Source organism: Felis catus, chromosome F1, assembly GCF_018350175.1.
Source record: "Felis catus isolate Fca126 chromosome F1, F.catus_Fca126_mat1.0, whole genome shotgun sequence".
Classification (NCBI taxonomy): domain Eukaryota; kingdom Metazoa; phylum Chordata; class Mammalia; order Carnivora; family Felidae; genus Felis; species Felis catus.
Window position 1 is genome coordinate 18979728 of NC_058384.1, and position 25824 is coordinate 19005551.

At 42.5% G+C, this 25824-nt stretch overlaps 1 protein-coding gene and 1 long non-coding RNA gene across 5 annotated transcripts in view; one reads left to right on the plus strand and one right to left on the minus strand.

Moving 5' to 3' along the window:
• The window catches only part of BRINP2 (BMP/retinoic acid inducible neural specific 2), a 122638-nt gene that overhangs the window by 86050 nt on the left and 10764 nt on the right, over nt 1-25824 (plus strand). For all 3 annotated transcript variants that reach the window (XM_045048928.1, XM_045048929.1, XM_023247854.2), the window contains 2 exons: nt 13982-14172; nt 15244-15452. In XM_045048928.1, the coding sequence (XP_044904863.1) occupies nt 13982-14172; nt 15244-15452 (400 nt within the window). The remainder of the gene's footprint in view (nt 1-13981; nt 14173-15243; nt 15453-25824) is intronic.
• On the minus strand, nt 22-25804 carry LOC123382810. Of its 2 annotated transcripts, XR_006591808.1 has the most exons (5): nt 25019-25804; nt 24504-24602; nt 21395-21654; nt 17971-18120; nt 22-187 (listed from the first exon to the last, which is right to left on the minus strand). It is a non-coding gene; the product is annotated as an uncharacterized LOC123382810 (long non-coding RNA). The 2 variants fall into 2 exon arrangements; XR_006591807.1 differs by lacking the exon at nt 22-187 and having other exon boundaries at nt 13103-18120; nt 25019-25801.

A 25824-nucleotide genomic window follows, 5' to 3' on the forward strand; every position in this document is an offset into this window, starting at 1 on the left:
GGAATAAACAGTCCCCAAATCTCAGTGAGTTAGTACAGATTTATTTAATTATTTATTCTTTGCTCAAGTCCAGTGCAATTTATGAGATGGTTAAAAGGAGAGTGCTTCATGAAATCATTCAAGATTAAGACTCTGTCCATGTAGTCACTCTGTCATCATCTAGGGTGTCAGTGTCCTCCTCTGGGTCCTGGTAAACAAGGAAAGAGAGAAAGGTCTAATGAGTTGGGCCTGGGTTCACATTCCACTGGCCCGAACCCATTCACATGACTACATTTAAATGCAGCGGAAGCTGGGGAAATTTGTGTATCTGTGAACCCAAGGAGAAAGTAGAAATAGCTTAGAGAACACTTTCCAGTCTGCCATGAGGGATGGAATGCAATAAGGTGGTGAAGTGCAAAGCCCAAGATTTAGGTTCAAAATGTCAAGTTCACAAATGTAAGATATAGGTGGCTTGGCTCAGCAGTTAAGACAGAAACAAAAACAAATTGGGTTGGAAAAAACGTGGGGTTCTGGTTGGCCATAAGATTACTGTTTAGCCAAGAATACTTTCTTCTTCAAAAAAAGGAATGCGGGACACCTGATTGGCTCAGTCAGTTAAGGGTCCGACTTTGGCTCAGGTCATGATCTCATGGTTTGTGAGTTCAAGCCCTGTGTCAGGCTCTGTGCTGACAGCTCAGAGCCTGGAGCCTTCTTTGGATTCTGTGTCTCCCTCTCTTTCTGCCCCTCCCATGCTCATGCTGTCTCTCAAAAATAAATATTAAAAAAATTTTTTTAAAGGAATGCAAATGTGCCAACTATATTTCAATAAAAAAATAACAAAAATTTAAATGAATTTAGTGTACAACTACTAAACAAAAAAGGAATGAAATATTCAGGTGTGTTAATAAAGGAAATATATTTCCTTTACATACACACACACACACACATATGAAAGATCATAGACTATCTTCACTCTTTTGGTTAGCTGTGTGTCCTTGACTAGGATACTTAAATTATCTAAGCCTCAGCTAGCTCAGCTATAAAATAGGACTAAAGTTGTGGTGTAGATCAGTGTATCAGTTAACTACTGCCATAATTATGGACTTAAACATAACCCCCATACTCAGCTTCAAACAATATCATTTTTTTCGCTCATGTATCTGGAGGTTGACTGAATTAGTACGCTTCAGGCTACAGGTCTGCAAGGGGGCCATGTGGTGTTTTCTCCAATGATGTTTATCATGGGTCTCAGGCTGAAAGAGAAGCACTTGCCACTAAGTGGGGGAAGCAGTGCTCATGGCCAGGGCAGGCAGGCCAGAAAAAAATATGCAATGCCTTTTTAGGTCTTGGCCCAGTGTTGGTGCATGGTCACTTCTGTCCATATCTGTTTGTCCAGAGTGAAGCCACATAGCCAAGTCCAGTGTCAATGGGGAAGGGAAATGAGGTCCATCTGTATAAGTGATGGGTACTGTGAAGTCACATATCAAAGGGCATTCTACAATAGGTGAGAATGAAGATTCAGTCTGCCACACTGATATTTATAAGGTTGTGGTGATGATTTAAATGTAAAGCATCCACTACCATGACTGGTAACATAAGGGTTCAGTAGATAGACACAATGATGATAGTTACAATGATGATAATGATGTATTCAGAAATTGTATCCTATACTCTCCATGGCTCAGAACACAGCTACTGAATTGTGTTTAATTTTGGTTGCCATCTTTAAAAAGAAACACATTAACAAGCTAGATTGCATGCAGAGAAGTTTTAGCATAAGAGCCTAGGAATCTAGAAGCTATTGAAGGAACAAAAAATACTTAGTCCAAAGATCAGTTCACATAAGAAGTAAATACACCCAAATTCCAGAAGGGCTATCTCATTGCAAAAGGAATAAACTTGTAGAACAGTGGAAGGAGCTGCCAGTCTGGGGGAATTCTCTTAGAGTTAAGTAGATAATGGGAAGCCCATGGACATTTGCTGGGGAGAAGCATGGCATGGGCTGTTAGCTTGCTGAGCAAAGACACGCACGATGGGAGGCAAAGAGTAGTGAGCAGGGCCATTTTATCCACAGTCGAACAGATGAGCTGTGGGGAGCAGGTTGGGAGGTCAGAACAGAGCTGAGGTTTCTGAGTGGGAAAACACAGATCTTAGCTCCCCTTTCAGTTCATTCTGGTCTCACAGATTCACTGGCCCTTCATTCCAATGAGTGTGTTGTATTTCACATTGATTCTACAAACACACTGCCCTCAGTGCCCTCTTCAATCCCCCAAGTCCCAAATGGACAGTGTGAGATTCGCCAAGCAGTGACCCAGTCCTCCTCCTCTAAGCTTGAGTCTCCCCTCCCCATTTTTCCCAATCAGCCTTAATTAAACTGTTTGAAAGCTACAGCTTGATTTTAATTAGAGCAAAATTGGGAAGATTAGAATGAAATTGGCCAATCATTGTTTACGGGCCGTTGTTTGAGAACACAGCAGGCTGCTAAATTACCTACATGCTAGGCTTCTTGAATTCTACCAGATAGTGGGAAGGACAGGGGCACAGGGGCATTGGGGGAGGGCTGGCCCCATCTCTGCTCTGGTGCCTTCTAGGGTTGCATGGACTGAGGTATTATTTAACCAGCGGGATCCTGGACTGAAGCCTTCCTGTCTTGGAATTTCTCCCTGGTTAACAAGGCCAAAGGATTTCCTGGGAAGTATGATAGAGGTGTACCGGGATCCCTGAACTTGAGCACAGGTCCTAGCCAAAGGCAGAAAATCATTCATGAGGTGGTCTGGGTTCTTGTCAAACTCTACCACTGATAAAAGGAGACTTGGGTCACTTTTTTCAGTTTCTTTGTCTCTTCATTTTTAACCTATAAAAGGTTAATAGTTGAGTAATGATATTTCTGCTTCCTTTTCCCCGAGGTTCTTGTATAGATAAAATAGTTGAGCTTGTGTGAAAATTGTGTACAAACATTTTTTAAAAAGGAAAGGAAAGCTTACACCAATGTAAGAGATTATGGTTTTTATTATAATTTCTTTTTATAGCTCAGATTAATCATGTCTTATTCATTATAGCAGTAAAGGCTCTAATAGCTAAGTACATTACAGTAATCTGTTGTTGAGATAGAAATCTCCTGATGATGTGATGTGTCTAGAAATACTGCCTCTGTACAGGAGCCAAAACATGATATATCCCTCAGTCCCTAAAATTGTCCAGCTAAAGAATGTGAAACCATCTTAGGTATCTCACTGAGGTAAATAACTCAATGGTGGCCCGAGTCCTGTGGTGGGAGCAGTAGCCCTGGATGTGAGGTATATTGGCAGAAGGATGAAAAAAAAAAAGGCTTCTTTGTGATCTGGGACTCTTCAGGAAAATAAGCAGTGCAATCCTCTGTGGTGTTTATTGAAATTCCTGTGTCAAATTGGCAAGTCTCAAGCTAGCTGGGGAAAGGCAGCCCTCCAAGAGAAAGGTGAGCTCTGAGAACAAAGACGTTTGCATTTATCCAGAACTGGTTGGTATGTGAGAAATTTTCCCATGGTCATTGGTTGACAGTTCACATAAAGTAAAGTCACAGGAAAAATGGAAAGAAAACTATTTGTGTCTTTAGCTAAGGCCAATTCATCTTTTTTTTTTGCTCCAAATTTCTTAAATATTTAATTCAATGACCTATCCTGTGTCTCCCTTCATTTTTCAAGGAAAACCAGTCATATTTGTTTTTCTTCCAAGTATGGTTCCTACCAAAAACCACCTTTTGGAGAATGATAACTCAGTCCCTTCAGCATTTGGCAGTCCCTTTGAACCCTGAAGGTTGGAGGAGGGTGGTCCCCCAAAAGAGGTTATTGTAAATAGATCAGGAAGGCCAAAGAAGAGAGAAGGACAGTATTTCCTATCATGACAGCCTACTCTTTTGCCATTGTTTTAAAAGTGGTGCTTGGAGGTGGGCATCCTGGGCTCCACAGCTGCCATCAGACTTCTCCCCAACCTCTCTGGGAGTCCCAGCGCCTATTCTGAGAACTGCCGCCTGAGTGAGCAGGTGACGATAGGTTAGCTCTGCTGGAAACGGCATTGATTGTCTCCCCAGTAAACACAACCTGGGGTCTAACTCAGGAGGAACAAATGGGCTCCTAATACTCAAGGACATACTGATGCTGGGATGGGGTTGTGCCAAGCCTGCAAGGGGGCCACCCCAGAGGGGGTGGGTAGAGCTGCGTATTCAGGGTACAGGAAATGAGACTTTCCAAATGACAGCCATAGTGGTGGCCTTGGAAAGGTGCCTGAACATGCTTTCCACACAGAAATGGAAAGATAGGTCTATTGGAAAACTGGTAACTATTAATTCACCATTAGCCCAAGGTCTCGGCACAAGTACCTGTGTGGTAGGTTGCAGTGTTCATGATTACTAGATTTCAGCCTCGTTGAGGTATAGTTGTGTTTTTATTTTTAGCCTGTGGATTTCCCTGTAAAATACTCTCACCTTGAAGGCTTCATAAGGGAGGTTTCTTAGGTAATGTCTCTTCATGGGGGCTGGATCAGTATTCTCAGTTTACAAGCCAGAAAGGTGGTGCTTCCGCACCGAGCTGCTGGAAACAGCACCGGGATGGAAGATCCCCAGCTGTGCTCTTTCCAAGTCTTTCAGAGCCAGGAGCCTGGGACCCTGCAGGGGGGCACACGTGCTGCCAGAGTTCTCGTTGACCTTGTATTACTTGGAAGAACGCAGTGCCATGGCGTGGTGGGTGACATTAGACTTAGAGGCTGTGACTTGGAGACATTCTTTACTTACAACTTTCAAATTAGGAACACCTTGTAGCCAGTTAGTATTCTCATCAGAGCCCCTTTTGCTTCAAACCCAGAGCTGGTCTAGTCCCAAAGTCCTGCAGAAGCTCCTGTTGCCCGAGCTTGGCATGGCTGCGATTATGCTTTCTTATTACAGGCCCTTTAGGTTCTGGGAAAATCCCTAAGTTCATGGACAACTAGAAACGTCATTTGTGGGCGATCTGGACCATTAGGGTTGAGCAGTGTGGGACACAGAAAGCTACCATCGTTTCAGAATATATAGAGATATTTTGGATTTTGCCTACCATATTCTCTGTGTTGGTGTGTACAAATGCTGTAACACACTGGGTTTTAGCCTCCGGTCTGGATTATACCTTTCCTAAATTCTGTTTTGGCTGTTATTAATAACTTTATGGGCATGTTAACCCTTTGACAAAAATGTATGTTGTTCACTCTGGGCTAATCTAAAATATGGTGGAAAATGGAATCAACTTCTTACTTATAGCAGCCTATTGGAGCATCCTTTCCGGGTACCACTTGAACAGCTTTGCAGGTGGAGTCCACGTTGGAGTGTTCTGGTCGCCCTTTGCTTTAACCGGGGAGCCCTTTAGTGGTCTCTGCTGTTCTAAAGGCACTTTCCACAGGGGCTTCACTACTGTTGGAGACGTTTGCTCTCTCAGACTGTTTACTGCCTGACAAACACAGTGGGGGAAGATTTTAAGAGAAATGGCTAAATTGAAATGGAGATTTACTTGATGTCTTAATTGAAACAAAGATGATGGCTTAATTGAAGTAGTGTGTTAATATAATTGATATATAGAAAACATCCTTTTCCTAGGGAAAAAAAAGAGCCTTGATTATTTTATTACTGGAAAAAAAACTGCTAAACGAGAAATCGGAAATGAACATTTATTCTCTGAATAGCTCAGGCTGCCTTCCAGTATTGCCTTCTGAGGTTTTCAGATGCTGGAAAGAACCAGGTTAATAAGTTCTGTAAGTACATTTTTACCACTTTCTGGCTCAAACTTCTTTCACAGATGTTTCCCCCATTATTTTGATTCAATGAAGGGCCCCCAAAGGGCAGGGAAGAAACTTAGTGAAGTAGAAGAGAAAACCACCAGGAACCCTCCGAGCCTGAACCTTCTTGTCAGCAGCTGAGGCCTATGCCTGATTCTGGGCTGATACCTGCACAAAATCGTGGTTGTTCTTTTGGGTCTCACAGGGTCGGTAGACTAGCATGGTGCTAAAAACTGTGGACTACAAAGCCAGACATCTTCTATTTAAACCCTGACTCTGCCACCTACTGGATGTTCCCCAGTGGGCAAATTAACTTATTTGTGCCTCAATTTCTTCACCCATAAAATGAGGATAATGATATTTTCCCCCTTGTAGGGGTGTTTTGAATATTGTATTGGTTAATGCTTGTAAGATGCTTGGAATGCTTGGCACATACTAAGAATTCATTAAATGTTAACCATTATTTTTTATTATTTGCTCATAAAATGCTTCCTAAGACAGTATCATTCACTTTTTCTAAGTCATTTGTTATTCTGTGTTATGATTTCCTGAGAAGCCATAGGAGTTGGAATCAGGCCTTTATCTTTGATTTCTCCCATGGTACTCTGTATATGGACTTGATTTTAACTAGGTCTCAATTTCTCCTTCTGCAAATGGGTGTGCTGAAGCCACCTTCATCCAAAAAGGTTTTGCTTTGCTGGATGTATTTTGGATATACAGTCAATTCATGTTTATATAGAGAACCAAAGGAATGAAATGTTCCAGGTGATGAAATATTTTCATTGAAAGGTAATAAACATTTAAAAGTAATTAGAATACCATAAAACACACTTAGTCTACACAAGGGAAAATAGCGTTACAGAAACAGCAGTGAGGTATTGACCTGGGTTTTAATCTCAGCCACTTTCTAATTCTGTAACTTCATGCAAATGATTTTCTCAACCTCTCCGGGTCTCGCTGTTGCTGTTGTCACCACCATCATGGTTGTTAAAAGCACTGTGGTGGGGTCAGGACACTAGCTTTTTGTTCTGGTTCTGGTACAAATTGGTTATATTGCTTTCAGCAAACTGCTTCCCTCTCTTGTTTTGCGGTTTTCAATCATAACGTTAAGAGGAGAGGAATAGACCTTCTCAACGGGTATGCTTGCTGGCACCTGGTGGGACTGCAAATGGATATGGATAGGTATGGGCATGGCCATAGGTTGACCCTTCTGCTCTTGGGGCAACTGGGCAAAATCTGGGCAGCATATGTTGCTTATCTCCTCTTGTCTGATCCCAGTGCATCCCATGGAGAATTTTCAATGTACACAATAATATGAAAAAGATTGGCAAATAGGACTAAAATGTTCCTTTTAATTTTAATAGCCCAAGTTTCCCTCTTGATAGTTGTGTGACATCAGGAAAATTAGCTTTCTGAGCTTCCACAGCTTGGTTCATTTAAGTAAGATGTGCTCAAAACTCTTTCTGGTTTGGGTAAAATATATGTTGTCCCAAGTCTGATGTTGGACAAAAGAAGATGAAGACTAAGGAAAAGTGCCTGACTCCAAGATTGTTGCTTCTTTTGGTGACCTTGAACCTTAGGAGTGTGGCAGAAATTGTTATACCCATTGTAGGGGGGTGGGGCTGCTGATCATTAACATTAGATATAAACCACAGCCAGAGTCTGGATGGGGGCTCCATACTCACTGGACTTCAGAGTGTTGACCATGGGTTCAGAATGTACCTCAGGGTTTGGAAGTTGTCCATGTCCACTGGAAGAGGGCCCAGACTCAGTTTACCAAAGCATAAGAAAATACCATCAGTGCCTTGACTTACATATTAAAAATGCACAAAATCATCCCTGCAAATTATATTTCTATAAATCAAATCTAATTTTCCCATTGATATGCATACACATTTAGGATGCTTTACTTTCATTTTAGATCAATCATGAATTGGTAGTTGCTCCTATGTATCTCATCTTGTAGCTTTTTTTATCTAGTTGTCAATAATTTGCAAACAATTAAAGGATTAGTAGAGCTATGACAGTAAATAATTGACTATTTTGAATAAGTAAAATAAATGAGAGAATCTCCCAATCATTCAACAAAGATATACTGAACATCCATTATTGTGTTGTTAGAAGTACTAGCATTGTTCTATTGCTGTTGAATAAGACCAAAAGAATCGATCTTGCCTTCATAGAGTTTGTTTTACTGCGAGAGAAAGAAAATTTAAAAATATATTATGACAGTGATGAGTGCTAAAAAAGATACATAAAGCAGAGCATGGGACAGAGTCTGGGAGAGAGAGGGTGCTCTTTGAGATGGGATGGTCAGGGAAGGCTTTTTCTAGGAGGTACTCTTTGGCAGTCTTGAATAAAGAGACTAAGCAAGCAATGTGACCACCAATTTTTATTTATGAATAATTAAAGTGGGAGCTACCTCTATGGTAAGGTGATCTTTCCTTTTGGTGAGGGTTTAGACCATTGTAAGAAATTATGAAAAATGGAAGAATGCCTGCTTTTTATTTCTCCTAGCAATTTAATTGATAGGATAGAAATTCTTTATTAGTTGATGAAGCCTACCACAAAGCAGGGAAGCTGGGTTTGGTATCAGATTAAAAATACCGTCACCATGATCCAAGTCAAGGAGCTTACTGCCTGTGCTTTCTTCTGAGTTTTATGGTTTCAGGGCTTAAGTTCAAGTCTTTAATTCATTTTGAATTCATCTTTGTGTATGGTGGAAGATAGGGGTCAAGTTTAATTCTTTTGCATGTGGTTACTCAGTTTTCCCATTACCATTTACTGAAGAGACTGTCCTTTCCCCATTGTATATTTTTGGCTCATTAGATACAAATTAATTGGCCATATATGTGTGAGTTTTGTTTCTGGGTTTCCTGTTCTGTTCCACTATCAATGCGTCTGTTTTTAGGCTAGGCCCATAATGTTGTTTTTTTTTAATTTTTATTTTTTTAATTTTTTTTCAACGTTTTTTATTTATTTTTGGGACAGAGAGAGACAGAGCATGAACGGGGGAGGGGCAGAGAGAGAGGGAGACACAGAATCGGAAACAGGCTCCAGGCTCTGAGCCATCAGCCCAGAGCCCGACGCGGGGCTCGAACTCCCGGACCGCGAGATCGTGACCTGGCTGAAGTCGGACGCTTAACCGACTGCGCCACCCAGGCGCCCCCATAATGTTTTGATACTATAGCTTTGTAATGTAGTTTGAAATTAGGAAGTGTGATGCCTCCAGCTTTGTTCTTTTTCTCAAGATTCTTTGGCTATTTGGGGTCTTTTGTGATTCCATACAAATTTTAGGATTGCTTTTTTTCTATTTTATGGAAAATGCCGTTGGAAATTTTACAGGGATTGCAATGAATCTGTAGATTGCTTTGAATAGAATGGACATTTTAACAATATGGATTCTTCCAATCCATGAACTATCTTTCCATTTATTTGTGTCTTCAATTTCTTTCATCAATGTATTATACAACTTTCAGTGTATAGACAGACCTCTTGCACTCTTCATTAAATTTATTCCTAGGCATTTCATTCTTTTTGGTGCAACTGTAAATGGGATTATTTCCGTAATCTCTCTTTCTGATATTTTGTCATTAGTTTGTAGAAATGTAACTTATTTTTATATATTGATTTTTTGTCTTGCAACTTTGCTAAATTTGTTTATTCTAAGTTTTCTTTGGTGGAGTCTTTAGGGTTTTCTATATATGATATGTCATCTATAAACAGACAGTTTTACTTCTACCTTTCTGATTTGGAGGCTTTTTAATTCTTTTTCTTGCCTAATTGCACTGGCTAGGACTGCCAGTATTATGTTGAATAAAAGTGACAGAAGTGGGCAACTTTGTCTTGTTCTGATCTTAGAGAAAAAGCTTTCAGCTTGTCACCATTGAGTCTAATGTTAGCCGTGGGTTTGTCATATATGGTCTTTATTATGTTGAAGTATGTTCCCTCTACACATTTTTTGTTCAGGGTTTTTATCATAAATGGATGTTGAGTTTTCTCAAATGCTTTTTTTTTTTTTGCATCTACTGAGATAATCATATGATTTTTATACTTAGTTTTACTAGTGTGATGTATCATATTGATTGACTTGCAAATGTTGAACCATCCTTTCATTCCTGGAATAAATCCCACTTGATTATGGTGTATGATTGTTTCCATGTACTGTTGAATTCAGTTTGTTAATAGTTTTTTTGGAGATTTTTGCATATATGTGTATCAGGGATACTGGCCTATAACTTTCTTTTCTTGTAGTGTCCTTGTCTGGTTTTGGTATCAGGGTGATGCCGGCCTCATAAATTGAGTTTGGAAGTTTTCCCTCCTCTTCCATTTTTGGAAGAGTTTAGGAAACACTGGTAGGAATTTTTCTTTAAATGTTTGGTAGAATTCACCAGGGAAGCCATCTGATCCTGGACTTTTGTTTGTTGGGAGTTTTTTTATTACTGATTCAATCTTCTTTCTAGTAGTTGGTCTGTTCAGATTTTTCTATTTATTCATGATTCACTGTTGGTAGGTTATATGTTTCTAGGAATTAATCTATTTCTCATAGATTGTCCAATTTATTAGTATATAATTGTTCATTAAAGTCTCTTGTGATCCTTTGTATTTGGGTGGTATCATTTGTAATGTCTCCTCTTTCAATTCCAATTTTATTTATTTGAGTCTTCTTTTTTTTCTTGGTTAGTCTAGCTAATGATTTGTCTATTTTTCAAAATCTTTCCTGAAAAGCAAATTTTATTTTCATTGATCTCTGCTATTGTCTTTTTAGTCTCTATGCCATTCCTTTCCAGTCTAATCTTTGTTATTCTTTCTACTAACTTTGGGTTTAATATGTTCTTCTTTTCTAGTTCCTTGGAATGTGAATTTGGTTATTATTTAAGATCTTTATTTTTTCTTAGTGTAGGCATTTATCACTATAAACATCCCACTTAGAACTACTTTTGCTGCATCACATACATTTTGGTATTTGTGTTTCCATTTTCATTTGCCTCAAGATACTTTTTTATTTCTCCTTTGACATGTTGGTTATTCAAGAGCATGTTGTTTAATCTCCATGTATTTGTGAATTTTACACCTCTTGTACTTTCTAGTTTCATTCAATTGTGGTTGAAAATGATGCATGATATAATTTTAGTCTTCTTAGATCCATTAAAATTTGTTTTGTGACCTAACACATGATCTACTCTGAAGAATGTTCCATGTGCACTTGAGAATAATGTGTTTTCTCCTGCTATTGAATGGAATGTCCTGCATATATCTGTTATGTCTATCTGGTCGAATATGTATTTTTAAGGCTGATGTTCCCTTGTTGATGTTCTATCTGGATGGTCTATCCATGGTTGAAAGCGAGGTATTGAAGTCCCCTCCTATCGTTGGAACTGCTATTTCTCCTTTCAGATATGTTAGTGTTTGCTTGATATGTGTAGTTGCTCCCATGTTGGGTGCATAACTATTTACAAATGTTGTATTTTGATGAGTTGATCCCTTTGTCATTATATAATGCCCTTCTATGTCTCTTGTTACAATCTGGCTTAAGGTCTACTCTATCTGATATAAATATAACTACCCCAGGCTTCTTTTGGGTTTCCATTTGCATGGAGTATCTTTTTCCATCCTTCACTTTCAGTATAGGTGTCCTTAATGCTGAAGTGAGTCTCTTGTAGGCAGCATATAGTTGTTGCTGTTGTTTTTTTAACCTATTAAGTCACTCTGTCTTGATTGGCCATTTGGCCAGTTAGACATGAGATCAAGTGATTGCTCATCATGCTGCAGTGGGTTCTGGTATAGAAAACACTTTGACAGATATCCCGTACTTTAATTAAAGTTTAGCATTTCCTGTACAAAGGAAATAAATGATAATGTATTATTATGAACTTGCCTTCTTAGATAAATAAAGCCACACAACGGGAATTTTAAAAGACTTTGCTGGAACCTTGAATTATTAGTCATCTCTTTTCTTTTGTTTCCCTGGTAATATTTGGCACATGCCCCTCCTCTCTGTCTCAGTCTCTATAGTTAGATGGGAGAATTCTATAGGTTTAAATCGGGCATGGATTTTTATTATTTTGGAGCTCTTTTTATTTTTCTGCAGCCCTGTCATTTGTAGTCCATGGATTTGGGGAGAAAGTTAGACCAAACTTCAGCACTGTCATAAAGAGCAGAGTGGGGATAGGTGAGAAGGTTGAGAAGACCTTGAATTTTGTTGTTCCCTAAGGCAATGGAGCTGGTCCTTCTGAGTATAATTTGAAAGGCTATGGAAAAGTACTTTCTCACTAATGGATGTGATCCTTTCAATTTCATCCCAGGACAGATTCCCCTTGGAAATGTGTCCCTTTCAGTGAGGATCAAAGTATGAAGATTAAAGATCTAGATGGGACTAGAAAGGAATTTGGAATTTTGCCATCTTATAGAATAGGGCTTCTCAAAAGATGGGTTCTCTTAGGTCTTTTCAGGGTGTCCATATTGACATCTGCACTGATGGCACAAAAAACCGTGGTGAATAAAACTACTGGCATCTGTGTTTGAATAAAGGCAGTCTCACCAAATCACACCAGTCATCTCCATCATTACATACTTGCACCTACGCGCACACACACACACACACACATGCTTGTTTTTATGCTAGATTCACATAAGAACGTCCTTGAAGCAGTTAAACTTATTAATTTTATTAGATATTGACCCTTAAGTATACACCTTTTTTTAAAATAGGCTCCATGCCCAGTGTGAGCCTTGAACTCATGACCTAGAGATCAAGAGTTGCATGCTCTACCAACTGAGCCAGCCAGGCACCCCTACACATCTTTTTAATATTTTGTATGATGAAATGTAAAATAAACATAAAATGAGTCTAAGGCTACTGAAGAATGATGATTGTCTCAGGGAAGGATGCTTTTGTGATTGAATTGTAAGCTGAACTAGTCGCGTTTTCATTGGAACTGAATTTTTCTTCAAAGAACAGCTAACAGATAAACTGTGGTTATTTAGACACTTTAGTGTCTGGCAAACATTTTCTCAAAAAATAAAGGGGGGGGGGGATAAAGTAAGCCTACCCCTTCAAGGAAAACAGCTAACAGTATCTGTTGCCAGTGATAAAATTTAAGCTTTCAAATGAAAATTAGAATTTTGGAAAACTTATATTTGTCATTATGAGTTTGGTAGCAGTTCCAGTACTTAGCAACTTTATGCATGGGATTTGTGATATTAACAAATATGGTGTTTTGACATTATATAATGAAGTATCACAATGTGGAAGACCTGAATAATTCAGTGATCCCATACTTTTTGGATGACCATGCGTGATGTTTCAAAATCACGAAGGGTAAAAAGACCCATTCAAAATACAATATAGAACACTGGATTTTAATGTAATAGAGTATAAAAAGTGTGTTGATGTGGTTTCAGATTCCACTCTGTAACCTTTAAGGAATGACATTTGTTGCATTTAGTGAATATCCACAAAGACTACATAAGAATACATGCAGAAGCAAATATGAGAAAGTAGCCTTCTTCTGGTAAGCCAAATATTAAAGACACTCGCAAAAATGCACAGTAATACCACTCTTCTTGCTAAATTGGCTTTGTTTCAGAACATATGGTTATGGTAATAAAAATATGTCATTTATGTTATATGTAATAGATTTACTGCTGTTATCTTTAAGTGAACTAATAAATTAAAATTTTCTGTTTTAATTTTTAAAGTGGTAATTATCAATAGAGATAAGCCGCATAAATATGGGGGACTCTGTCATTTGTTAAGAGTGTGAACGGGTCAAAAGTTTGAGAACCACTGTTGTAGACCATACTCCTCACTTTCAAATGGGTAACTGAGGCCATGATAGGTGATGTGACTCATCCATTGAGTGGCAACTGTGACTAAATCATATCTCTGCAATCCATTGTTCTCATGTTTTCACTGTTTGCATAATTGTTTTCCCATACTACACTGCTACATGACTACCTGCATATGAGTAAGCAAATCAGAGACCCCAGTGAGCAAGCAGATGGGAATAGGTTCTGATGGAAGTCAGTTGACAGCCTGGGAATGGGAAGCTGGGTGGAAGGCCAAACGGCCTCTTGCAGGCAGTGGGTGCCTCCATGTGGAGGGATGTGTGCTGAGGGGAGTGAGGAGGGTACAAGTGGAGGAAGAACGTGACCTCTTTCGGATTTTATGTTTCTTGTTCTTAAATACATTGAGCTTTTCTTCATCCCTTGACTTTTCCTCCAGGGAGTTTGCCCGTTGGAAAGTAAACAACTTGGCTCTGGAAAGGAGGGACTTCTTCAGTTTGCCATTGCCTCTTGCCCCAGAATTTATCCGGAACATCCGCCTCCTCGGAAGGAGACCCAACTTGCAACAGGTTACTGAAAACCTGATAAAAAAGTACGGCACTCATTTCTTACTTTCTGCCACCCTTGGAGGTAAGCAACATCATGATCTTACACTAATTGGCTGTCAGATCATTGAAAATAGTTAAGACCCAAGGAGTATAGCTTGAGTCTTCCTGGGTCTTTGTTCTTCCTTGCCTGGTACTGCCTGAGAAATACTTTTCTTTCTGGTGCCTTTGAGAGCGGTATAATCTCTTGACATCCAAATTTACCTAGAACATTGCTATTTGCTTATAAGCATCCTCCTGAGGAGGGGGTGCGGGGTAAGGAGGTTGGGGGACTGACAGGCTCCTACTAAGCACTTGCCAGCAGGGGGCGCTCCTAGTTTTCTTTTGACAGAGCCTTCTCACCCAGAGGCTTTTCCACATCCTAATATTTGCTGTGGCTCTAGTTGTCAGACCCATGGGCAAAAAAGCAAATGTCCATTGAGTCCCTGACCCCTGCTTACCTCCCTAAAGATTGGTAACTGGACAAACCAATTCTAGTGATCCTGGGCTGGATAGGGACAAGGTAGGGAGTGGGGATGGTGTACCTGTGGCCAAATCAAAAGCTCTGAAGAGGCAGGGTTCTCCCTGCCCTGGGAAGAAGAAAGCAAGATTTATTATAACATTTAGCTCACTGTCTGATGGACAAAAAGGATCTCTCCAAGGGTTCAGGCCAGCTGCCGGCATGTGGTAGGTGTTGAGTGTTTGATGGGGAAGAGGGCGGGTGAGCTTCAAGGCTTTTGCCCTTTCTGAGGGAGCAGGAATATCCATGGTGACTTCTCATAAACAACTTGAGAGAGAAAATTTTATCTCCCCCATGGAGGTAGATTGCCTGAGACTGAGATCAATAAAGGATGTTAAATGGATAAGCTGGAGGGGAGGGGATGAGCTATGGGATAGTTAAAGAATGAAGGAAAAGGAGGAGGGCCTCTCAGGCAGTGATGCCGGTCACCTTGGGCACTGTGTGATGAGACTGTTCTAAAGACAGTGATGAGGAAGAGGTCGTCAGCAGGGGCAATGGGCTCCCTCTGAGCTCTGACTGTTCTGGCCAAGGGTTTCATGTTCTAATTGGCAGGGGATTCAGAAGGCCTCACCAATGGACCCATGTTGTTTGCTTTAGGAGAAGAGTCCCTCACCATTTTTGTGGACAAGCGGAAACTGAGCCGCAAGACAGAGACAGCAGGAAGTGCACCTGTAGTTGGGGGCAGTGGGAACAGCTCTGCCGTGTCCCTGGAGACTTTGCACCAGCTGGCAGCCTCCTACTTCATCGACAGAGAGAGCACTCTGAGGCGGCTGCACCACATCCAGATAGCCACGGGGGCCATCAAGGTAACGGCCTGTGGAGTACTGGGAGAGGGAGGGCAGACAGCAGAGAGAAAGCAAGGGGGAGGCTAGGGTCTTAGCCAGCTCCAAATCAGTCAGACCCGACTGATGGACGTGGGGAAGAAGCTTTCTGAGACGAGGCACAACCGTCCCTAAAAGGTGGCCCAGGTCTTCGCTTGCACAGCAGATAGTCATGTAGCTTCTACTGGGAGGCAGTCTCCAGCCAACGGATTGTTGGTAGAAAGGCAGACAAGGTCCTTATTCTGCACCTGTTACGTTCTAGTGAGGGATGGGAATTTTACACAGGTAAAAGCAAAGTAATTTTAGATAAAGATAGAAAAGACAGAGTCATAAGGTATGGATTTCCTGGGGTGGGAAAGGAGCAGCTAATATTAGCCAGATTGGTCTGGGGAGGAAACTTTGGGTTTAAACTTTGAGGCTGAGTCTGAATGACCTCAGGGAAGAGTATTCAGACAGCAAGAACAGTAAGTGCTAAGGCCCTGAGGCAGCAACCGGCTTGGTGCCTTGGAACACAGAGAAGACTGTTGTGACTATAGTAAGGTGAACAAGAAGACACTGGTACAATATGACGTTCAGAAGTAGACTGGAATCAGATTACGTGGCCATGAAAAGGAATTTTAATATGTCAAAGTGCAATGGAAAACACCCAGAGAGTTTTAAGCGGAGGAGTGATATGATGCCATGCATGTTGGAAAATGATCCAGTAGTTACTATAACATTAATAATCATAACCTCCATCCTATCTTCTCTACTTCTATCTAGGAGAATTCTAGGAAAACTCATATTGTAATAGGGAAGAGAAGACCAATGACGATACTTGAGAATGCTGGATTATTTTATTCTAAATGTAGAGTTAAGATGGCAAGTAATGGTCAGTCTTCTCTTATATTCCGCTTTTATCACACCCAGAATTTAGATGGTTTTGTTCATCTGTTTATTGGTTCCGTAGATATTTACTGAACACCTATTACGTGTCAGGTACTGCTCTAGGTACTGAGAATCCCAGAGTGAAGAATACATATAAAGTCCCTGCCCTCATGAAGCCTAAATTCTAGTGATGGAGATGTAATATAACGTCAGGTGGGATTAATGGTATGAAGAAGTGGAGCCAGGCAAGAGGATGGAGAGGGATAGGGACACCACACTTTAGGGAAGACCTGTGTGAAAAAATGCCATTTAAGCAGACATCTGAATGAAGGGAGGGAGCAAGCCACATGGGAGTGAGAGCAGGTGCAATTGCCCTGAAGCAGGAGTGTGCATGTTACGATCCAGAAACACTGCATAATGTAGCAGGAGTGCCGTTAGAAGAGGGGTGAAGTAGGAGATGAGGCTGCAGAGAAAATTTTATCTCCCCCTGACGGTAGATTGCCTGAGACAGAGATCAATAAAGGATGTGAAGATCATGAGGGCATTACTGATCAGGGAAGAGAGGAGAAAGAGGGATCCTGGAGACTGATGCAGTGACTATTGCAATGGTCAAGGGAAGAAATAATGGTGGCTCGCTTAGACAAAGCTGGCTGTATAGAGGTAGTGAAAATTTGGCAGATGCCAAGATACATTTTGATGGTAGAGCCTACAGGCTTAGCTAATAAATTAGAAGAAAGGACTCAAGATTAACTGCAAGATTTTTGGCATGAGCAGCAAGATGAACAGTGATTGCATTTACTGAGAAGGACAACAGTGGGGGAGATGCCAATCTGAAAGCAAATCAAGAGCTTGGTTTTAGACACAGTGAATTTGACATTCCTATTAGACATCCAAGTAGAGGTATCTAACAGGCAGTTGAATATAAACACTAGGCTTCAGAGAGAAAGGTCATGACTGAAGATGTAATTTTGTCATACAAATATATACACACATGTAGGTGGTATTTAATATCATGAGAAAGGATGAGATGAGATCACTTGAGGAGTGAGTGTAGCTGGTAGAGCACCCTAAGGCTGCCCAGCCCTAAGGCTGAGTTGTGCAGCACATCAATATTCAGAAATGGGGACTAGGAGAAGGATCCAACAGAGAAGGCTGACACCAGGCAGAAAGGTATGAAGAGAATCAAAGCCACATCACAAGACGATATGAAGCCAGTGTTTCACAGAAGAAGGAGCAGACAACTGCGTTAGATGCTGTTAAACAGTCAGATAGAGAATGGACCTTCAATCTGGCAACATGGAGGTAACTAGCAACCTAGATAAGAGTGGTTTCAGTGTCATGACAGGTACAAAAGGCTGAGTGCAGAAGGTTCAAGAGAGAAAACAAAGCGAGGAACCAGAGGAGTAGAGACAATTCTTTAAGGGTTTTGCTGTAAAAGCAAACAGAAAAAATGGGTGATAGCTGGAGAGTGGTATAAGGTCAAGAGAGGTGGAATTTTTGTTTTTAAGATGAGAGATACTCAAGAATCTTGGCATGTTGATTGAAATGATTCAGGAGAGGGGGAGAAAATGATGATTCAGAAGTGATAGGAGACAACTGCAAGAGCAACTGGGCAGGCGGGAGGGGTGGTTCTTACACAGGAGCATAAACATCTCATCCTTTGTAGCAGGAGGCATTCAAATGCGCAGGACACATGTAGTAGGATGTAGACGTTGGGCGTCGGGATGCGGATGTCCCCTTCTGATTGATCCTATTTCCTTGATTACACAAGAAGCAGAGTCCTTGCCTAAAGGGAAGGAGAAGGGATTACTGAGAGAAGAATGCAGGGGATGGTTTCAGAAGAATAGGAGTTAGGTATTTTAATGGACTAGATAAATGTTGTGGGTTGTTGGGCAGCACTGAGAGCCCATTGGAGACCCATGGTCGTAATTACATGGGAACAGTCAGCATAACTGTGAGTTTTATCGGCTACGTTTGGCACTTCAAGTACAGGCAGGCATGGAGGAGGTGGAGAGTTGATTGAACAGAAATGTGTGTATGTGTGTGCATGTGTGTACGTGAAGATGAAACAAACAAAACGGGAGTTGAGAATATACACAAAGCAGTGATTATAGTGATGGACCAAGGGATTTGGGACTGTTAAGGGACGGCGGGAAGTGAAAAGTTGGTTAGGTCAAAAGATTGGAAGTCTAAGTAGGTTTGATACTTGTTAGAGGGAAGTGACCAGGGGAAGTGCAAGTGTGTGATGATTTATGTTGAGATTGGAGAGAAAGTGCAATTAGCAAAACAAATCAGGTTCTGAACATGACCATGAGTGTGGGTGGCTAAGACGGGGCTGGAGGACAAGATGAACGGAGAGGGGAGAAGGCTAGGGACCTGGGAGGCCAGGGTATTAAAGGGTTTTCTACATGGATGCTGAGGTCAACAGGAAAGATACAAACCTTTTGGTGATAACAAAGACAGTGGTAAGCAAGCTTAATACTGGAAATCCTTAACAACTGAATGGGACTAACAAGAGAAATAGACAGCAACAAGGAGGGGTCATGAGTGATAAAGTCCTGATGGTTCTGGCTTCAGAGGAGCCAGAGATGGCTAGAGAGGAGGGGGAGCAGTGTTCAGGATAGTTGCATCGCACCTCACTCCTCTGCCCAGCAATGTGAGGTGTGGGAACACAGCCAGCCACTGCTAGGCAAGACTGCAAGGAAACCCCTGTTTTCAGCATCTTCTGGACTGTGCTTAATGCAAAAAGATGAAGCAGACTCTTGAGAGGAGATCACGGTTATGGAGGACCTTGCTGAAGACTGATCATGAGACCGAGAGAGCACGATGGAAGTTACCTGAAGACCTCAGATTAAGAGAGGTGCAGTGTCTGGCGTGAGAGCCTGAGACAGGACAGTGGCTGAAGTTAACAGGGATTTAGGGTACCTTTGGGATTCTGGTCTCTGAGGCAGCTTAAAATGATGAAAGAAGACTATTAGTAACATGAAGTGGGTTTTACCAAGAAGACAGAACTCTGGGGAAGCCCCTTTCCCCCTTCAGTCCTGTAGTGAGCCGGCTGTGTCAAAGTGGGAGAAGAATTGGTCTTATCTGGAAATAAAAGGTAGGTCTGGGTCAACAACTCAAAGGTCCCATTAATGTGCCTTCCTGTCCTTTGACCTGACCAGCTTTTCACTTTCTTCCCCCCTTCATGGCCTCGTTTGCCTCACTATTTGCCTAACTTAGACTCCACGGTCCACCACTATAATCACGGCATTGGATATACCTTCAACTTGCCCCTCACTGCCTTCTCATGTCCATGCCATCCCCTTAATTCAGGACCTCATCAACTCTTGCCCAGTTTTCTTGCATTATCTTTTTAACTAGTCTTCCCGTCTCCATTCTCAGCTCTTCTCTCTTATCTGCCCTCTCTGCTGCCTGCATGAGTGCAAAGCAACATGTACCATCCCCCCCCACCGTTTAAACCACTGCGCCCCAGCCACGGTGGCAGTGTGACAATGGAGAGAACACAGGGTTGAACCCAAAAGTCTTTGCTGTGCCACTGCTCATGTGGGCTGCGAGCAAGTTACCAAACTACTCTGAACCTCACTTTTCTTATCCTTAAAACTGTTCAATAATTAAAATATTTTTTACTTTGAAGGATTTCTGTAAGGATCAAATAAAAAAACAGAGAGAGTGCATGAGCCACAGCACAAATGGAGCTTGAAAAAGAATAATTCCTCATCTTAACAAAACCATAAAGCCATTGAAGATTATCCCTAATGGTCTCTTTTGTCTCTTCTCAACCCGTTTCCCCCATCAACCCTTCACTTACAATTTCTATCATGTAGGCCCGTCCTGTTAGTCTGTTTAAAAAAATTTTATTATTTTGAGTGAGAGAAGGCTGGGGGGCAGGGGGAGAGAATGAATGGAGGATGGGCAGAGAAAAAGAAGAGAGAGAGAAAGAGAAAAGAATCCAAGCAGGTTCCACACTGTCAGTGCAGAGCCAGATGTGGGGCTTGACCCCACGAACTGTGAGATCACAGTTCAAAATCAAGAGTTGGACTCTCAACCAACTGAGCGGCCCAGGCATCCCACTAACTATTAGTCTTTATTCAAAGCCCCTGCTGTTTGCTTTGCTTGTCTGTTTACGTAAGTGTCTCTCCCTCACTCTTCTTTGCTCAAGTCAAAAAGGTTACTCTTTGGGGAAGCCTTTTCTGACTCCCAAGGTAGTTAAATGCTCTCTTTGGTGTATCAAGCACTTGCCTCTTTTATAGGGCTTATCATTTAAACTATATTTGCTAGCTAACATGAAGTCCTCGAGGGAGGGACTGGTTCTTATTCATCTTTGGTTCCCAGTAGAAGTACAGAGCATATTCCATTATGGGTAATGAGTAAAGGTTTGTTGACTGACAGAATAAATGAATGAATGAATGAGTCACTGTTTTCCACATAGGTTATGCTCTTTTCAGTGTATGTACAAGGGCATATAAACATGTTTAGTTGAAAGAAAACAGAGCTACTCCAAGTCACTTGAGCATAAACATGGTTTATAAAGAGGACTACGGTGAAGACTATCACATATCTCCAAGGACAAGACACTAAATGTCCAGACACATGGGTCTTATAAAAGGGCAGTAAGGCTCCCAGGTTACCCCATTTCTTGTTGGAACACATGTCATCTGTTTTTTTCATCTGCTTCACCTTCTAGCTTCTTTTCCAAGTTCTTTCCTTTGTTTTTTTTCTAGACCTTTCTGTACGCCAGTGACTTCAGCTTACATTTAGCTCTGCCTTGCTCTGGAGCTGACGCTGACTCTGGCCCGGACTGAATACTATTTTTCTGTTTTATCTCTCAGCTGGTGCCATTGGGGCAGGAACCACTCTTGTTCACTGCTGTATTCTCAGTTCCTGGCACTTAGTAATGCTTGATGATTATTTATTCTGAATTTTAAGGGTGTCCACCATCACCCTTTAAATTGTTTCTCTCAGTGTCACAGTTCTGACTTCTCTGGAGGGAAGTTTTGTTCAGAGTTCACCTTAGTCCACTATAAAGAGTTCAATACATAGTCTGAAATATGGCTTACCGGACTCATCTCTTTGGCAAAGTCTGCAGGTGGCACAGTGAGAGGCAGGAAGGTACCCAAAGCCACATCTATCGTAGTGCCTGGGGATGCACTTTCCAGAACTAGAGCCACTGCCCATCTCCCCAGAAGTGGGGCCGCCATCCTTGGAAGGTTCTTTTTGGAACTCCTCCAATCACACATGGAATGTGGGATGATAATTCATCTTCACTGAGCTGATTAACCTGGAGTTTTCTCTGTTGAGGGGTGCAATGTACTCCTTCCTTGGGATGCAATTCAGAAAAACATGAGAAAACAGGATTATTTTCTCCTACCTCCACTCCTCCTCGTCCTCATGCTCACATAACTTAGCTCTAGAGAACCACATGACCTGTCCAAGAACACCCTGCTAGACTAAGGAGCAACGGGAGGTCTCGGCTCCCTATCCCACCACCGTGCTCCCCTGATAGGGTTGACCTGCCCATTTTATCCTACTGTCAAATGTTCCACCAGAGACCATTCCTTTGCTTGATCACGCTTTTACAGATCCACATAGCAAGGGCCAGTAGGCTGGATGCATCCCGCAGCATATCCCTGCTAGCTGATACTCCTTTACTGGGGCTGTAGCCCCTGCCACCTGCTTCCCTCTACTGAACATGCCTTTGCAGGAGTAGAGCTGGCTTCCATCAAGGCCATTACTCTGCATCGAGGTGGGTGGCATGAGGGGTTCTGCTCACCTGCTCAGCCTTAGGGAAGGGAAAACCCTCCAGCCTCTCTGTCTCTTATGTCTGTAAGCAGGTGTACTCTTACTTTTCCCCCCTTGTTAGCCACCTCTAGTTTACTAACATGCCCCTTTTATCTGACACATTCCTCTGAGACCCTACTGAACATCTCACTCTGTTGCAAGGTTTACCCTGCTCAGTGCACCTCTCTTACAGGATTTGTCATATTATATTCCAGCTGTGTGCATCCCCACTGCCACGTCCCCACACCCACAGGCGTGGTAGGAGGGCTTGGAGCAGTTGGGACTCTGTAGCTTGCACACCATTTCTTCGCCGTGGCTGGCACGCAGTGAGGCACTAAATAGAATGCTTGGTAGGTGAAAGCTGGCTGCCTGGTTTAGTGGGAAACAAACTTGCTCAAGGGAGAAAGCTTGGGATCAAGTTTCAGTCTTGATGCTCACCACTTGACTTCTCAACATCAGTGAGTTACCAGCTATTCGACTCACCTGTACCCAGGGCTTAGCTTCAGCTGACAGGGCTACACCAGCTATTAGAATATTAAACCACTTCCATATCAGCTGGTAAACAGTCTGCACCCAATCACCTGGGTGTCATCGTAACCACTGTTCTCTCTCCCTTGGAGCCCCCAGGTTTCCCACTGATGGTAACCAAGGGGTGAATGGACCTCGGGAGGTCTCCAGAATGCTGCTGGTACCACTCCTGGCACGTCTTCTGATTAGCCCACCCACTCCTGTCTTACCTGCTGATTAATATTGTGAATCCCACCTCTGTCTCTGCCATGGGGTTGGGGTGACACCCAATGACACAGTTCACATGGAAACACTTGGCAAACTATAAAGGGCTGAATATATACACTGTACCTCCTGTCCGTGATGCCTGGGAAGGGATCAGAGCCATTAAGCAGAGGACCCTGTTCTCATTGGCAGCTCACCCTCTACTTAATCGAAGTGTGGGGAAGGACTTGGTTTGATATGTTCCAGAGCTTACTGAAAAGAGCCCACACAAAAGTTCAGATGGGTCCCAGGATGGCAAAATGGAGTGGTTCTCACAGAGCATCCTTAAAAAGACTTGTCTGAATTCCTCAGCGCACAGCCTGGGATTCAATTTGCGGTTCTCTTAAGCACACACACCATCAGCTGTGTTCGCCCTGCCCAGCCCTATCACTCACAATTAGAAGCCCATTTCTGTCCCTTTTAGCTTTGTAGGTGTCCCCCTAGGTAGGACAAGAGCAGCGGGGGAGGCAAAGGGCAGGGGGAGGAGAGCAGACTCACTGGAGTGAGTGTTCGCACGACCTAGTATTTATGGAAAATTGGATGTGCTAATGAACCTGAGATCCATCAGGGCTTTCTGAAGGCAGGACAGTCTCTGTCAACAGACCAATTAGCACACAATTATTTTCCCTTTCTGAAAGCTTATCTGAGATGCTCTTTGAATGTGTGTGCCTGAGTGAACTGCACTTTCCATTACCTCTATGGGCCTTTTCTATAATCTGCCAAAGCTGCCTGCCTCCGCTACAGAGAAAGCCCAGGGTTCTCTGGACTAACCCTCCAGAGACTCTGGTATTTTCATCACTTGGGGGAAGGGGCCTTCGGGCATCCTGTTACCAAGTCAGTGCCCAGGCAATATCTGCAAGAGGACCCTCTCCAGCTCCCTTTCTTCTTCCCATCTCCTTATATCTCTAGGGAGGACAGAGGTGGTTCAAAGCAGAATAGCAGTGGAAGGAGCAAGGACGCTGGGATCTAATGTAATCTGAGTGCCTTCCTCACTCTTGGAGATCTGGTGTGCCTCCTTATCACGAAATGAGCTTGAGGATCACAGCCTTTGTCTCTTCTTCATGCCAGTTCTCATGGCGCAATTAACAAAGGGAAGCTACCCACATCCTTTCAATGCCTTTATCGATTTGATTGTCCACTTGTGGAACTAACCTTTGGGAGTAGCCAAGTAAAGGTCAAAAAACCACATCAGAGCCAGGCCCGGAATACAGCACAAGATGGCGGTGGTGGTGGGGAAGCAGATGGGTTGGCAGTACGTAGGTAGGGATTGTGCTGAGATAAAGGAGACGAGAGTGGCTGTTCTCTGTTATCCTCCTTGAGGGGTCATCCTACTCCTATGTAAGGCATGTAGCTCCCTCCCTACCTGGACTTGATGCTGGTGAGCGACCAGCTCAGGGGTGGGTGGATGGAAAAGCCAGTGCAAAACTCATTGACAGTGTGAACAGCTTAGATGGAGGCGGGGACAGGCAAGTGTCCCAAAGACCAGACCCACCCGCCATCTCACCCATCATCCCACCCTGCCATTCAGTCCATCACATTCCAGAAGACCCGGGCTAGTCCTCGGCCAGGGCTCCTCTTACAGGGACTTTAACACCATAGAGATAAAGAAGACCTTACCTTGAAAGAAGCCTGGCTCTGCCTCCCCGCTGTAGTTTGACAGCTAGCCAATCACCCATTCACTCTATACAGAGACATTATTCAGCACCTGGTGCCCACCTGTGGAGGGAGGCAAGTGCATGTGTAACAGCCCGAACACTGGGATTAGAGAAACATGTTTCTACTTGTCTGGAAACTCCTTATGGAAGTGACTGTGCCTCACTCAGTGTGAGTTCTGGATGCTCCTTGCATATTTGTTAAATGAATAAATGAATGAATGAAAGAGTATATGAATGAGCTGAATGAATCCTAGCCCTGTAGGCAACTAGCCATATGACCTTGAATAAATCATTTAACTCATCTGGCCAAGGTCTTCCCATCTGTAATATTAGGATACTGTGATCTCAAGTCTATACAATTTGTTTTGCCCTGTGTTCACATTCTCAACAGAGGGCAGATCACTAAGCTATTTTGGATGAACTGCGCTGTTTACACTTGTTTTTAAAAGTGATGTCATCCAAAGGGCTTTAACTCACTTTATTTTCCTGAAGTCCTCTGATGTGCCCTCAGAGGAGACAGGAGGGACACTGACTGGGCGCTAGGATTCAAAGGATAAGATCCTGTTCCAGCTGCGCATAGCTCTGTGGCCTGGCACACCGTAACTCTTGGAACCTTGCTTTCCTATTTTGGAGAGTGCTAGTAGTGCGTCTTGTTTCAGAGTTTCTGTAAGGGTTAAATGGGATGATCCTGGAGGATGAACTTGGCAGCTGTAGAGAGGTTGTTCCTGCCCATGTCATGGGCTCGGTCCCATTCTTTATTCAGGCTGGGTTTTTCTGCTCTTCATGCACCGTGTCTAAGGCCGCCCCTTCTTCTTTGTCTGTAATTACCCCCCTTTTCTCCTAAATCTCTCTGCCTTCCCATCCATCCCCATTCATCCTTCATGGCTCACCTCTTTCATGAAGCCTAGTCAGACTACTTTACATCACAAGGATTTCTCCTGTCTCTCTCCCTACCGTATTTCCAGTCAGTATCAAATCATCTCTCATTGAATTACTCTGTTCCATGAGTATTTTTTTAAACTAAATAGACTAAACTCTCTTTGAAAATTTCATTTACACTCTGCTCTTCACCTGGTTACTTCACCTTGTAGCTCGTAGGGCGCTAGTCACGTACACTATACTTTTGAGCCCCCGCGGTGCCCCTTCCCCTTTCTCTCAGAGTGCCTGTCTTCCCTTCTTTCTCTGTCCACTTGTACTTATCTTTATTACTCTTAATTTTATTTTATATTAATTTCAGTATAGCTAACATACAGTATCATGTTAGTTCCAGGTGTACGATATAG